The sequence below is a fragment of the Brachyhypopomus gauderio genome, chromosome 14, assembly GCF_052324685.1.
Source record: "Brachyhypopomus gauderio isolate BG-103 chromosome 14, BGAUD_0.2, whole genome shotgun sequence".
In the NCBI taxonomy this organism is placed as follows: Eukaryota; Metazoa; Chordata; class Actinopteri; order Gymnotiformes; family Hypopomidae; genus Brachyhypopomus; species Brachyhypopomus gauderio.
In genome coordinates, this window is record NC_135224.1 from 7340516 (window position 1) to 7355156 (window position 14641).

Below are 14641 nucleotides of genomic sequence, written 5' to 3' on the forward strand. Positions count from 1 at the left end.
AGTGAGAGGAGTGGAAGGATGGAGATTAATGGTGAAGGTGACATTCTGATACAAGGTGAACGTGAGAAAAAATGAAACGGAGAGAGTGACGGAGAAGGAGAGAGGAGATGGAGGCGCAGATATGCTGAGAATAAGATATAAAAAATCTTTTGATATAGTGAGATAAATCTCTTGTGTGATATAGTGAGATAAATCTTTGGGTGAGGGAGAGTGTGATGATGGTAGGGAGGGAGGGAGGAAAGAGTGATGGAGAGGACGAAAGAACGAGGGAGGATGAGGCTGAGAGAGGAGAAAGAGGAGCTGAGCATGGTAGTGAAGAAGCGAGGGTAGGGAGTGAGGGTAGGGAGTCAGGGTAAGGAGAGAGAGGAGGGAGTGATGGTAGGGAGTGAGGGTAGGGAGTGAGGGTAAGGAGTTAGGGTAAGGAGGGAGTGAGGGTAGGGAGAGAGAGGAGGGAGTGAGGGTAAGGAGTTAGGGTAAGGAGGGAGTGAGGGTAGGGAGAGAGAGGATGGAGTGAGGGTAGGGAGTTAGGGTAAGGAGGGAGTGACGGTAGGGAGCAAGAGGAGGGAGTGAGGGTAGGGAGTGAGGGTAGGGAGCGAGAGGAGGGAGTGAGGGTAGGGAGTGAGGGTAGGGAGCGAGAAGAGAGAGTGAGGGTAGGGAGTTAGGGTAAGGAGGGAGTGAGGGTAGGGAGAGAGAGGAGGGAGTGAGGGTAGGGAGTTAGGGTAAGGAGGGAGTGAGGGTAGGGAGAGAGAGGAGGGAGTGAGGGTAGGGAGTTAGGGTAAGGCTGGAGTGAGGGTAGGGAGAGAGAGGAGGGAGTGAGGGTAGGGAGTTAGGGTAAGGAGGGAGTGAGGGTAGGGAGAGAGAGGAGGGAGTGAGGGTAGGGAGTGAGGGTAGGGAGCGAGAGGAGGGAGTGAGGGTAGGGAGTGAGGGTAGGGAGTTAGGGTAAGGAGGGAGTGAGGGTAGGGAGAGAGAGGAGGGAGTGAGGGTAGGGAGTTAGGGTAAGGAGGGAGTGAGGGTAGGGAGCGAGAAGAGAGAGTGAGGGTAGGGAGTTAGGGTAAGGAGGGAGTGAGGGTAGGGAGAGAGAGGAGGGAGTGAGGGTAGGGAGTTAGGGTAAGGAGGGAGTGAGGGTAGGGAGAGAGAGGAGGGAGTGAGGGTAGGGAGAGAGCGGAGGGAGTGAGGGTAGGGAGAGAGCGGAGGGAGTGAGGGTAGGGAGTGAGGGTAGGGAGCGAGAGGAGGGAGTGAGGGTAGGGAGAGAGAGGAGGGAGTGAGGGTAGGGAGATCGTACGGAGAGAGAGAGAGGAGAGAATGAGGGTAGGGAGAGAGGGTAGGGAGTGAGGGTAGGGAGCGAGAGGAGGGAGTGAGGGTAGGGAGTGAGGGTAGGGAGTTAGGGTAAGGAGGGAGTGAGGGTAGGGAGAGAGAGGAGGGAGTGAGGGTAGGGAGAGAGCGGAGGGAGTGAGGGTAGGGAGAGAGAGGAGGGAGTGAGGGTAGGGAGTTAGGGTAAGGAGGGAGTGAGGGTAGGGAGCGAGAGGAGGGAGTGAGGGTAGGGAGTGAGGGTAAGGAGAGAGAGAGGAGGGAGTGAGGGTAGGGAGATCGTACGGAGAGAGAGAGAGGAGAGAATGAGGGTAGGGAGAGAGGGTAGGGAGCAGAACTCACTGTCATACTGCACCGGGCCGCTGTCCACACTTCCTCCGAGCCCCGGCTTGTCACAGAAAGGTGGCGCCCAGCCACGGTTACAGTGGCAGTTCCCGTTGCTGTTGCACACCTGCATAGGAATTCAGCTGAATTACTACAAGTGGAGGTGTCCCTGTCTGCCTAGGGTGTGACCCTTGGTCCCTGTCTGGCTAGGGTGTGACCCTCGGTCCCTGTCTGGCTAGGGTGTGACCCTTGGTCCCTGTCTGGCTAGGGTGTGACCCTTGGTCCCTGTCTGGCTAGGGTGTGACCCTTGGTCCCTGTCCACTCTGTGTGCTGCCACAGTCAAACACACACAGATAGCCATTTGGTCTGTTGGTTTTCCTCTGACATTTTGTCCTTCACTACAGCACTACAGTTGTTTTCTTCAACAGACCAGAGTTCTTGGTGTTACTGTAAATGGTCCATTGCCCTATAGGACACTGGCAATAAACTCCTTGGTACCTTGGCTGCATGAAACAAATCTGAAATGGTGAGTTAGTATACAGACATAGACGTCTACGTGAAGTTACTGAAGAGAAAACCTGCTTTTTAGTACCCTTTCCCTAGCTTTTTATTGGAACGTGTTTATGTAGAATAAGTTTCACGCCTAATATAAGCCCAAATCCTGAGGCATACAGGGAGTGAAGTCTGTGGTAGTGCTAAAACACTCCAGCTCACCCTGGTACCAAACTTCGCTCACTCTTAAGCCACACGATCAATAGGAATCAAATGATAATGCAAATGAATAATAAGGAAGGCCTTCTCTTAGTCTCAAATCCCCCCTCAAAGCTCATCCATGTTTGTCTGTCCTTTCAAAACCTGACAGAGTAAACAAGCACAAAATAAAGAAATGAGAAAAACTAAACTAAAAACAGAATGAGAGTGAAAAGGCGAAGGGATTAAAGATGATGGGCTTGGCTCGTCTGCCGCTCCTAGGTCGTTTAGGGCCATTTGACCAAAAAGCACACGCGCGCACACACACACACACACACGCACACACAAACACACACACACACGCACAAACATACACACACACACACACACACACACACACATACACACACACACACACACACACACACACACGCGCACACACACACACACACACACGCACAAACATACACACACACACACACACACACACACACATACACACACACACACACACACACACACACACACACACACACACACACACACACACACACACACACATGGAACGCAGGCTCAGCTAATACAGGAAAGCGTTCATTTTCTGGGGAGCCAGTCAGAACGGTAAACTGCGTGAGCCGTGGTGGGGGGGAGGGGGACGGTGGGCACCGCAGGTGTGAGATCCAGGCTGAGTCAGTGCTGAGGGGAGTTTAGGCAGAGTTTATGGTGTCATGGAACGGTCGAGTTGAATCTCATTTAGCTCAGAGTGCTCTAATAAAAAAGGGAACCAGTTATTAAACGGTCATTTTGAATTCATGAGCCAAGCACAGAATGTTTTGGAAGGAGCTCTTACCCCGTGGCCATTGCAGCGAGCTATACAATCCTCCAGCTCCGAGAAGGAGGCGTTCTGACACCGGCGATCTTTGCACACCTAGAGGAGCAGAGAGGAGCAGAGAGGAGCACAGAGGAGCACAGAGGAGCAGAGAGGAGCAGAGCGGTGAGGTGTGGAGCATTCACACATTCTAGAGGAGCCCCCAGACACACACCAGTAAATGATAAATGATATCTTAATAAGGAATCTGGCTACGCAAATCTTTTTGCTTATCAAGTCACCCTACTGTCTGAGAATTTCTCTTCCTTCATTTATATCTTAAATGTGTAATCATTCCTAGTACTGTAAATCAGGCTGGCAAATCATGATATAATCTAATAATAAATAAAATAATATAATATCATAATTTCACATGTGAAATAATCAAATAATCTGAGATAGCTCTTTTGACCTCATCGTCCAGCATTGACCTCATCATCAGGTCATGACACCAAGTCTTCAGCTTCTCGACTCCACCAGCTCACCAACCTCCACCCAACCTCCACCCAACCTCCACCCAGTGAACACGGTGAGCGGGACCCCCGGGGCCACCTGCCTTGCCTTCGCCACACTTGGTGCCCGTCATGACGAGGCCGGGGTCGGGGAGGTCGCCCTGGCCGTCCTGCGTGCTGTACACGTAGGTTCCACGGCACTTCACCTCGATGCCGTTGGTGCGGATGGTGGTGTCGATGGACACGGCGTTGGTGCCCTTGGGCTTCTTCGCCGCGCTGAGGCACTGGATCTTCCCGCACTTGGCATCTCTGCGGGAACATGGACGCGGGACGACAGGATAGGATGTTTTTTTGTTCAAATTTTTTTTATTTTTTACATTTCTTTTTTGAAGTGGGAAGAATTCCAATTTCGACTAATTTGTCTTGTGCTGAAGCAGGAGAACAATCAGGCTGCTGGATATAACGCCGTAGCCCTGACACTCACTTGGCAAGTTTCACAATGGGGAGGGATGTTTTGAGCTACCCTCCATTATCCGCCTGTAACTGAACACCGAATAGCGTTAAATGAATAGAGGGGTGAAGTGTGTGTGCTCACGCACAGCACGCCGTCTTCAAACTCACCTCTTCTCACACTTCACGTAGTTCCCGTGCGCGTCCTTGCCGCAGTTTCCGAAGGCGTTTCCTGCCGCGTTCACATCCTGGAAACAGGCGTCGTGTGCAGGCTGCGCACCTGGACAAACCACGCTCACCTAATCAGCCTTAGTCCACTACACCATCACATCCTTTCACCTAGTACACCACTTCACTGGAAAGTTTGCTGAGTGGAAACGCACTAGAAATTATGCCGGATTCTTCCTAGTATTGCTGCAAGCATGAATAATTATGCAAACCCATGATTTCTATTTGGATGTGTGATATTATTACTATATTAATATTTTCGTATGTTCGTATAGTAGATTTGACTGTTATACATTCATATCTGTGATATTACTATTTCATTGTCACTTTCTATGTCTGCTTGCTGGTTTCGTAAACATCACTCCCCCACGTTAGCTATGTCACTAATCCTGAGCGTGTCAATTCAGAAACATTCGTCATGGGCCCATACCCGCCGTGCGGGCGGAGGTGACTCTGCCGTCAGCCGAGCGTGCAGGACCTGAACCCGGCTGACATTAGCGCGGATGCCTGAGTGGGCTGAGACCCAGAGCTGGGTGGAGCTGGGATCTACCTCCATCACCCTCAGCTGAGCAACAAGGTCCACAAAAGCCCACGAGCGCACAATTAGGAGCCGGGACTCCCTGGCGCCCCCTGAGGGATTTCTGCAGTATTGTTTTGTTTTTTTTTTGGGCTAGAGGTGGTTATTTCTGTAAATGGAGCAGACAAAGGGATTGATGCTACTGAGATGTAGCCAGATCACCAAACTGCAAACCGGCGTTCTTGACGGCTCCACCCCGCAGGCCCAGTGTGGTGTTTGTAAACAGATGTCACATGACCAGGCTGAGCTAATACAGCTCAGCGATTAGCCAACAGGGGAGACGGGGCACAGCAGCTGCACGCCAGTATCAGGACACAAGTAGCCTTCATGTAAACAGCTGTCTGCACAGCAGGACCTAAAGAAATTTAAACAAGCACGCTTGACTCTCATACTTTAACTCAGGGACCAGGAGGCAGCAGCCAGTAACACCAGCCTAAGACTTTGTCTGTTCCTGCATTGGGGAAGCTGAGAATTGTAGTATCTGAATGGCAGCTTATTTTAGACTCTATGGCTTGGTAGTAAATATTTCTGTTACAAACACATTTTGTGGAAAAGAGTGGCAGAAAAAAAAGAAATCTTATGTGTACTGGAATGGAATAGTTACAGAAATATCTCTCCTGTGCTTTCATCCGATTTATCTACCACTTTAAACAACCCATTATAAAAAAAGCTATATATAGACATATGAAAGTGACAAGTGTGTTAGTTTAAAACAGGAGTAACTGCAACAGAAAATGGCTGCCTTAAAATAAGGCATGTGATGTATCTAGAGTAGACCCCCCCCCCCCCCCCCCCCCCCCTTTACACATGAGTCCTTTGTTGGAGTGGGCGGGGCTTCTCACCATATCCCCACAGCTGCAGGCACTGCTGTTCGTGGGCCAGGCACATGCCGTTGTAGCAGTAGGCTTTACTGTATCTGTACTGGCAGGACGAGCCGTCCAGGAGGTAGACGTTGGCGGGGCAGTAGGGCGAGCCTCCGGTGCAGTACTCGGGAAGGTCGCACGCACCGGCCGCGTCACGGCACAAGGTGCCCGCCTGCTTCAGCTGGGGGTCGCAAGGTCAGAAGGTCATAGGGTCAGAGGGTCGGACAGATTTGCATGATCCCGTTTGTTTCCTCTGTCAGCTCCGAGAGCGGACTGCGCACTCTTGGTCTCTTTATTAAAGCCCTAGCTTGTATTTCCACCCAGAGGGCACTTCATTAGTTGCCCCTGTCTTATAGGGGAAGTTTATAAGTGTACAGCTACACCCAGCAGACCGTCAGTTGACAGCACAGTTTATCAGCCACACCTCCACATTTATCATCATCTGCGGATATTATTTGGGTCGTAAACCTTTCTCAACACAGCATTAATGCTGCTAAGGAAACGGCACGGCTGTGGGAGCCGTACTGGGACAACACAGCGGTGTCTAAGGTGTAAACCCACGTTGGGGTTACTGCTGGGTTCAGAGAAATATTCTAGCCAGCCGAGAGCAGCCCTGAGTTCGGGAAGAGACCACCGATTAAAGACTAGAGCGTGGCCGGCCCAAACCTCCATCTGTCCTCCAACACACTGATCTCACGGGGTAAAGTGTCTTTTAACACAAAGTAGCACATAGAAAAAATGGTGGTTGAGGGAAATTTTGGGTGATGTAGTTACACATATGTGTGTGTGTATGTGTGTGTGTGTGAGAGAGAGAGAGAGAGAGAGAGAGAGAGAGTGAGTGAGTGAGTGAGTGAGTGAGTGAGTGAGTGAGTGAGTGAGTGAGAGAGAGAGAGAGAAAGAGAGAGAGGAAGAGATTCAGGGGAAGGGTGATACAGAAGAGGACTAGTGGCTGGTGGTGAGGAGAGGGAGAGTGTGAGGAGGAGAGTCAGGAGTAAGAGGGGGTGGAGGTGAGAGGGGGTGAGACACCTTGCAGCCGTGGCAACAGACCCCGTGAGCACACTGGGCCTCCTCTTTCAGGGTGCAGTTACTGGCGTGGCAGCAGTCATTCTGACACTCCTGTAGGAGGAAAACAACACACACACACACACACACACACACACACACACACACACACACACACACACACACACACACACACAAACGTGAGCCACCACTTTTGTTACAGGCTCCTGAAACGCATTAACGTGTGACCCTGTACCACAAAGTCAGTCACTTAGAACAAATCACTCGCAGATAGCACAAACCTTATCCGACACACACACTCACACACACAGACACCTAGTCATCCGTTTGGATCAGTGTGTCGGGCAGGCAGGGCTGGGGGTGAAAACTTGCCTCCCGGGACGTGGAGTGGAGATACTGAGATTCACCGCAAGCTTTTGACACCCATCGGTTAAAATGCCATAGTGGATATATGGAAGAGGAGAACTCATATGCACAAGGGAATTTCAGCAGGTCTGGTGTTATGTATGTATGTATGTGTGTACGGATTGCAAATATGCCTGCTTACACACACACACACACACACACACACACACACACACACACACACACACACACACACACACACACACAGACACACACACACACACACACACACACACACACACACAGACACACACACACGTGCCAGTGTTCCTTCTAACATTTGCTCCAGCGAAGAGGGGCAGCTGCTGTAAACAGTGACAGACTAAGCTCAGTCAGGACTGCTCCATGCGCCGAGCAGGAACAGCGCCTGCAACTCCGCCAGCGGCCAGCAGGGGCGCTGCACACACACTCACGCTCACTTCCTCACAGCCCTTCTTGCAGCTTACTGGATCCCAGTGGTGTGTGTGGAACAGTCCTCCTCTAGCCTCACACACACCAAGCAGTGGGCAACACCGCACGCATCTCATTCAGTACAACACACACCGCAGGGTGCGGCACCTCACACGGCCACGACGGCCCAGGTGTTAATGTGCAATTAGGACTGGGAGTGTCTGGCCGGGTCTGCCCACGCCAGACGCCAGCGTGTCCCTCCGTATGCGGACGAGTGAGGAATGGCGGCTTGGCAGAACGTCGGGCATCTCCTCTGATTCTGTCACTCACTTTTGATTCCTCTTTTGCATTTTACGCCTTGTGAAAGTGACATGGTTTGCCATTTTTCTCAATTGTTTGAGGGGAAAAAAAATTCAGACAAATAATCAAATCTTTAAAATGAGACAGAAATAATCACAGGCGAATGAAGAAGGATTCAATCAGACCGTGAGATTGCTTTTCTTCACTCCCTCTCAAGTACAATAATTGTTTACCCTTTGTTTATAATTACAACCCAAATCAATGTTCATGTCTAAATTAATTTCTAAGCTATTTGTATAAAATCATATTCGTTATTCGTTTACATAACCCATGTTTTTTACCACTGTCACCAAAGACCACTGGACTATATAAAAATTGGATATACGTAATGTGAGAGTGATAGTGTGATTGTGATAGTGATAATGTGATAGTGGTGGTGTGATAGTGCGATAGTGATAGTCTAAGAGCCAGTAGAGTCTGTCCAGAGTTCCAGCTCTGCACTGACTCTGAGAAGCTCCAGTACATACTGGGAGAGAAGAAAGAGCTGATCAAACTCGCAGCACAATACATAACAGACTGCCACAACTTGAAAGAGAGCAGTAGTAACTGATTATTACTGATTAATTATACATTTATCACGTCTCCCTAGACTTATTCTCCTTCAATTCATGTTAATTACCATAATTATAATCATTCTCTCTGTAAATATCTATTATAATTGTATCTGTTTTTATGTTATTGTTTTATTATTGTTGTTATTAGTGGTAGTAGCAGTAATAGTAGTTATAGTAGTAGTGGTAGTATTAGTGGTAGTAGTAGAGTAATAGTAGTTTTATTATTTTGTGTATTGATTTATACTGATTTGTATTGTGTTTTTTTAATGATATTTATTTGTATATTGTTTGCCTGCTTTGGCAATAGTGTACCTTGTTACATTCATGCCAATAAAGCATTATTGAATTGAATTGAATTGAATTGAATTGATAGTGCGACAGTGATTCTGTAATAGTGATAGTGTAATAGTGGTGGTGTGATAATGGTGGTGTGATAGTGGTGGCGTGATAATGGTGGTTAAACTGTATTAAGTTTTTATGCACGTTAATCCTTCTTCTGTACCTATTTCCATCCTTGCTTGTAGGCAAGCAGGTAGGATTGTTAAACATCAGAACTGAAACCCCTACAATAGTGACAGTGTGATAGTGATCCTGTAATAGTGACAGTGTGATAGTGATCGTGTGTGTGGAGCTCACCTCTGGTTCTCCGCAGTCACACTCCTCGCCCTCCTCCACGAAGCCGTTGCCGCACCTCTTTCCCCCGACCAGGTCCTTCATGTTGGGCATGTTGAACAGGCACATGCCTCCTCCTTTCTGGAAGTATCTGTCCAGGTCCGTCTTGCTGCAGTGGCTGAACACCTTGGGGAACGGGTGCCTGTGGGGCGTGTGAAGTGCTGTGTGAAGCTCTATAGGCCAGCGCCCAGCGCCGTCAGTGCGAGGTGTTACAGGCCCCCGTGAGGAACATGGGCACCATGGGGTACGGCTGGGTGTGAAGCGGGCGTGAGGGGGGCGTTCTTACCCCGTGGCGGCCGCCATCACACACCCGCCCTGCTCGGCGCTGGCCTCCACACAGCATCCCTCGTGGTCGTGACTCATGCCGAAGTTGTGGCCGATCTCATGGGCCATGGTGGCCGCCGCCCCGATGGGCAGATCCGAGTGATCCTGCGGAGATCCACAGCTGCGTGTGAAAATATACAGAGATGAAGCACTTGGGGAGGTGAACGGGTGTGGAAGTGGGCCGGGGGGGTTTGTGTGGGGGTCCGGGGCACACAGGGTTGAAGATATGAACCATGGGAAGCCTGGAAGCTCTCTCATGGACAATATGGAGCACGCTCACAGGTTTCCAGGCTGCTAAAGTGATTGTTAAACACACGGCCTCCTCAAGAGGTGCGCGCCACACGTTAGGAACGTTCCGGAGCCTTACGTCAGTCCGTCTCGGCTCCTGACAGGACGCACTCGTGCATCCGTACAGGACCCAGCACACTTGCTGCGCATGGGAATCAATTTTTCATCAATTTCTGACTAATTGTTTAGCTAGAACAAATCTGCCATTTGGAGATTAGACAGTCCTACATCCATCATATGTTATTAGCAGCTACTGGGAGCGGACGGCCGTGTTGGGAAGAGCCGCCGTCTGGAATATGTCGCCTGCGGAGACTAGGTTTGGTGAGATTACAACGTATCTGTGTGCAATTAGGAGCCATTAGAGGTAGATGGTCTGCTTAAGATTCTGAGGGCGTTATCCTCAGAGAGCAGCAGCCCTGTTCTTTGGTCATCTCTCACTGATCTGGATTGATTCTTTTTTTCAATAGTTTATAAACTAAAACCTCTACACGAGACCTTCCACTGTCATAAAAATTGCCACACAGCTCATGAAACTGGCCAAGATCATTAACAAAATTATTAAGTTTATGTAATATTAATTTGAGTATTTAAACAGTCAGTTACAGTCATAATTGTTCCTATGCAGAAATTGCATTTCTATCTTAAACGTTTAATACCGTGTCTATGTGTAACTCCCTCAGACAAACATAAGCCGAACTGAATCGTTTGTATCTGCTGACTGAGACCGAGCTGGCTAAGCTCAGACTTCACAGCACTGGAAGACGAGCAGTAGTAATTTCCATTTCTAATAAGATATTTCTAAGAGAACATGAAACAATAAAAAAAAACTGATTTGCTTTTATAGTTAAAAAAGGTTAAAACTACAGAATATTGTGGTTTTGTGGTGTTCTTAGCAGGTACAGGGTGCTCTCATCTGGACCAGAGCTGTCATCTACATCAGAAGCTGCTTTAGGTTTATCATAAGCTGTTAAAGAAAAGGTTCTGGTGTGGCTTGCTTACGGGAGGTTATTAAGGCAATGAAACAAAAAAACCCTTTCATCTATCTCTGTCTCACACTCACTCCCTCACACACCGTCACGCTCATTCACACAACACACACACACACACACACACACACACACACACACACACACACACACACACACACACACACACACACACACTAACATGCTTGGACATACACTCACACACTGACACACTCCCTCATACCCTCACGCACACTCACTCCCTGACAAGATCACACCCACGTGTACGCACGCACGCACCCACACACATTCAGTCACACACTGTCTGGCTTCAGCGTGGGGGGGGAAGCCCAGCGATGTGGGCTGATTTTGTAGACAGCAGCAGTATCATCTCACCTTAGACACACACACACACACACACACACACACACACACACACACACACACACACACACACACACACACACACACAGCAGCAGCAGCAGCAGCAGCTTCCCATTCAGCATGCACAGCTGCACGCTTAATGTTGCTGTGAGTGTGTGTGTGTGTGTGTGTGTGTGTGTGTGTGTGTGTGTGTGTGTGTGTTGCTGTGTGAGTGCATGCAACACAGGCACAACATTCAACATCCTGCGTTTACTTTCGGTGTGGAGCACATATGTAAACACTATGTCTCAGAAGCAGCTTTGAAATGGGCCTGATTTGTCCAACGGCCCTTTGTCCAATCGAATACAACCAACTATAGTTCTTCATTAACACCACCCGGGCCTCCACCCTTTTACCGCAGGTCTCTGGCTACGTCCCATTAGTATTCCACACCGCTCTTCTCGCTACTCAGCGCCCCAATACAGCACATTAAAGTCTAATTATGGGTGTGAGAGATATTGATCTCTTAATCAGACCCCTTGTATACCAGAATCACATACATGCACGCGCACTCGTACAAACACGCACGTGCTCACACAAAGGCCGGGTTCAGGAGGTTGACTACTGCGGGTCTTACCACATTGATGCCACCAGAGTTTTCCAGGCTGCACATGCCCTCGAGGGGTGCCATGCCAATGGTGGTGCCCTTGAAAATCACACCGCTGCCAGGGAACAGAGAGAAATATCTAAGAAACGTCGTCTGATTTGTGAAGTCATGTGAGAGAGAGAGCTGGATTCCCTGATTAGACATAAGAATGTGGAATATTTCTATAAAGCTGACAGCTTTGTGTGTGTGTGTGTGTGCGTGTGGTAGCAATCAAAAGTTTGAGCACACTTGCTGAAAGCTGTTTTTCCCAAATTACTAGTTTCTGTAAATAGGTTATTAGGAAATGAAAGAACATGAACATATTACAATATTCAAAACCCCAAACATTGGAATTAATGAAGCCAATAAAAAAAAAACTAAACTGAAAATTGTGTCTAAATGCTGGCTTCCTCAGAACACCCCCCTCTCTTCTCCCTTGACCTAAAAACAGCTTCAGCGCACCAGGGAGGGATTTGGTTCCGTTTCAGCTGTAAATCACTGCCAAGTTTCCGCGGTCCTTTAATTGAGCTGTGGCTGGCCATGAACTGAAAATATTTACATTTTCACACATCCTGAAATTTTCAGTAGTAGTTACGCACAGGAATACACAGACAAGCAGGTACGCGACTCGGCAGGTCTACTCCATGGCCGGGCTAGTGGTGTGTGTCTGAGCTCGGACGCTGGGACTGACGTGAGGAGCTGGGCGTTGTCGTGTTTCTTGCGGGACTTGAGCTTCTGTCTCCATTGCAGGAAAGACCAGAGAGTGGCGTTGGGCTCCTCATTAATGATGCACTGATCCCGCTCCGTCCACACTTCTAAGCCAATCAGAGGGACCCGTATATTCAGAGCCCTGTAGAACTGACCAATCACAACATACTGTATGAGCAATGAAACACTGAGTGTTACCGAGTGCTAACATTATAAATTGCAAAACACAGGACAAAAGAGATTTCAACATGCAAATAATGGCATATTCAGAATTGCATGTGTTCCAGTCAGTGTGTCAGAAACAACAAATACATCTTGTTGTCCAATAAACCAAAAAAATGCCCCCACATACCTTATCAACATAATTTGCAATTTCCATGATTCTCCGTTTAGTTTTATCAAGGTCCTTGTTTTGTTTTTTGTACTATTAAAAAATAAAGACACATAGTCTTATTATTAAATGTACCTTTAAATGGTCAATGTAAATCTTTAAGTGTCAAATAAGTTAAATACCATCTTATAAGAATAAGTCACACTTTAGCTTACAAGAATTAAAGTCAAATGCCAGCTTACAAGAAAAGATGTCAAATACCAGCTTACAAGAATAAAAGTCACACATCATTCTTACAAGAATGAAAGTCAAATACCAGCTTACAAGAATAGATGTCAAATACCAGCTTACAAGGAGTAATTCAAAGATCATTTAGACTGTGTTTCTATTTAGCATTTACACTACCCTCTAGAGTTGGTATTTATAAATAATTTATATATTATATTGATGATTTGAACAGTATAGGATGAAGCAACATTAACCCGAAAGCCTGATAACCCAAGTCTAAATGATGGTGATTACGAACATCACCATACGAACACTACCGTGAAACTCACTCAATTGTGCCTTAAAGGCCCTTTCATCACCGTCTCCACCCATATTTCCTCTTGTGTGGACGCAAAGAGACACGACCAGTGAGACCGGAAGAGTCATGAAAATAGCGAGATGGACAGGCTCGGCAATCAAGTACCGCTCACTTGATTACTGTATTTAAAACAGCGAGCGTTACTCTGAAACCTCTGCTGATATCACACGCACAGGGATCGTTGGCCCTGTCCTGCGTGCGCTTTAGAGGCTGTGATCAGCTGCTGGTGGTGGAAGGAGCACAATATGTTCTGCTCGGCGTAAACTGCAATTAACAGAGCAGTGGGTGTGAGGGGGGTGGGGGGGGGGGGGGGGGGTGACGGCCTTACCAGTGCGTTGTCAGCTACTATATAAAGCTCCGTGTACTTGGTGGTACCCCAAGCATTGCGCTTAACCTGTGGATTGAAACAGACGTTGAGGTAAGTGCTTGGGTTTCTATCACTCGATGGACCCACAGTTGTCCGGCCTTCCTCTGCAGTGCTCTGCAGAAGCTCTTCGATCATCAGAGAGGAACAGGCTAATGTATGACGCAGGTGCGGAGGGAAGGTAGTTTGAAATCTGCTACTTCAATTAAACAAGACAATCTGGAATGGAATACAAAAAACAGAAAGTAAAAGATTAAGTGATCCTTCAAATTCGGCTTAAGTAGAAATCCGTCCTGTAATTATACCGAATGTTCACAGTAAAAAGCAAGTATTTATTAAGTGGTCAAAACATTTCAGTGGCAAATTGCCCTGGCTCCCAGGTGCGGAGCTGGTTTGTGTTCTGCTTAGGCCCAGTTGCTGCTCTGCTAATAGCCCCGCACCGGCAGTAAAGAGCTACACTCAACACAGCAGCTATTTAAAAATGACGTCATCTTTTTGACTCTTCTGTGATAACCACCTAACTACCAGCGTTACTGTTTACAAACACACCAAATCAATACTTGAGGTTAAAAACATACACCAAAACAGAGGTTTCTTTTTGAGATTCCACGCACAAAATTTGCAAACCACATTCTGAGGCCATTCAAGACCATATGTATACAAAATAAAGGTTTGCTCTTGCACGGTCACCCTATATGTGCATGTGAAATGACTTTATATAAGCCATAATGATTTTTAATCTATGTAGATATTTGCCATGTAGTCGTGTTAGCAAGGAACTTGCGATGAAGAGCATGGAGCACAGAAATGTCTCAAATAGCGAATCCCGTCAGAAGGGCCTTGGCATACTTCACTGGACAAAGGCAAACGCTTCTAGAGACTTCTAGAGAGCAGAGTGAGCA

At 47.8% G+C, this 14641-nt stretch overlaps 1 protein-coding gene across 2 annotated transcripts in view; it reads right to left on the reverse strand.

Annotated features, from left to right (window-relative positions):
• The window catches only part of adam19a (ADAM metallopeptidase domain 19a), a 65386-nt gene that overhangs the window by 9304 nt on the left and 41441 nt on the right, over positions 1–14641 (reverse strand). For both annotated transcript variants that reach the window (XM_076972880.1, XM_076972879.1), the window contains 12 exons: positions 13704–13769; positions 12811–12882; positions 12442–12608; positions 11742–11826; positions 9451–9593; positions 9129–9306; positions 6787–6876; positions 5740–5941; positions 4264–4372; positions 3747–3951; positions 3173–3250; positions 1651–1759 (listed from right to left, as the gene is read on the reverse strand). In XM_076972880.1, coding sequence (XP_076828995.1) covers positions 1651–1759; positions 3173–3250; positions 3747–3951; positions 4264–4372; positions 5740–5941; positions 6787–6876; positions 9129–9306; positions 9451–9593; positions 11742–11826; positions 12442–12608; positions 12811–12882; positions 13704–13769 — 1504 coding nt within the window. The remainder of the gene's footprint in view (positions 1–1650; positions 1760–3172; positions 3251–3746; positions 3952–4263; positions 4373–5739; positions 5942–6786; positions 6877–9128; positions 9307–9450; positions 9594–11741; positions 11827–12441; positions 12609–12810; positions 12883–13703; positions 13770–14641) is intronic.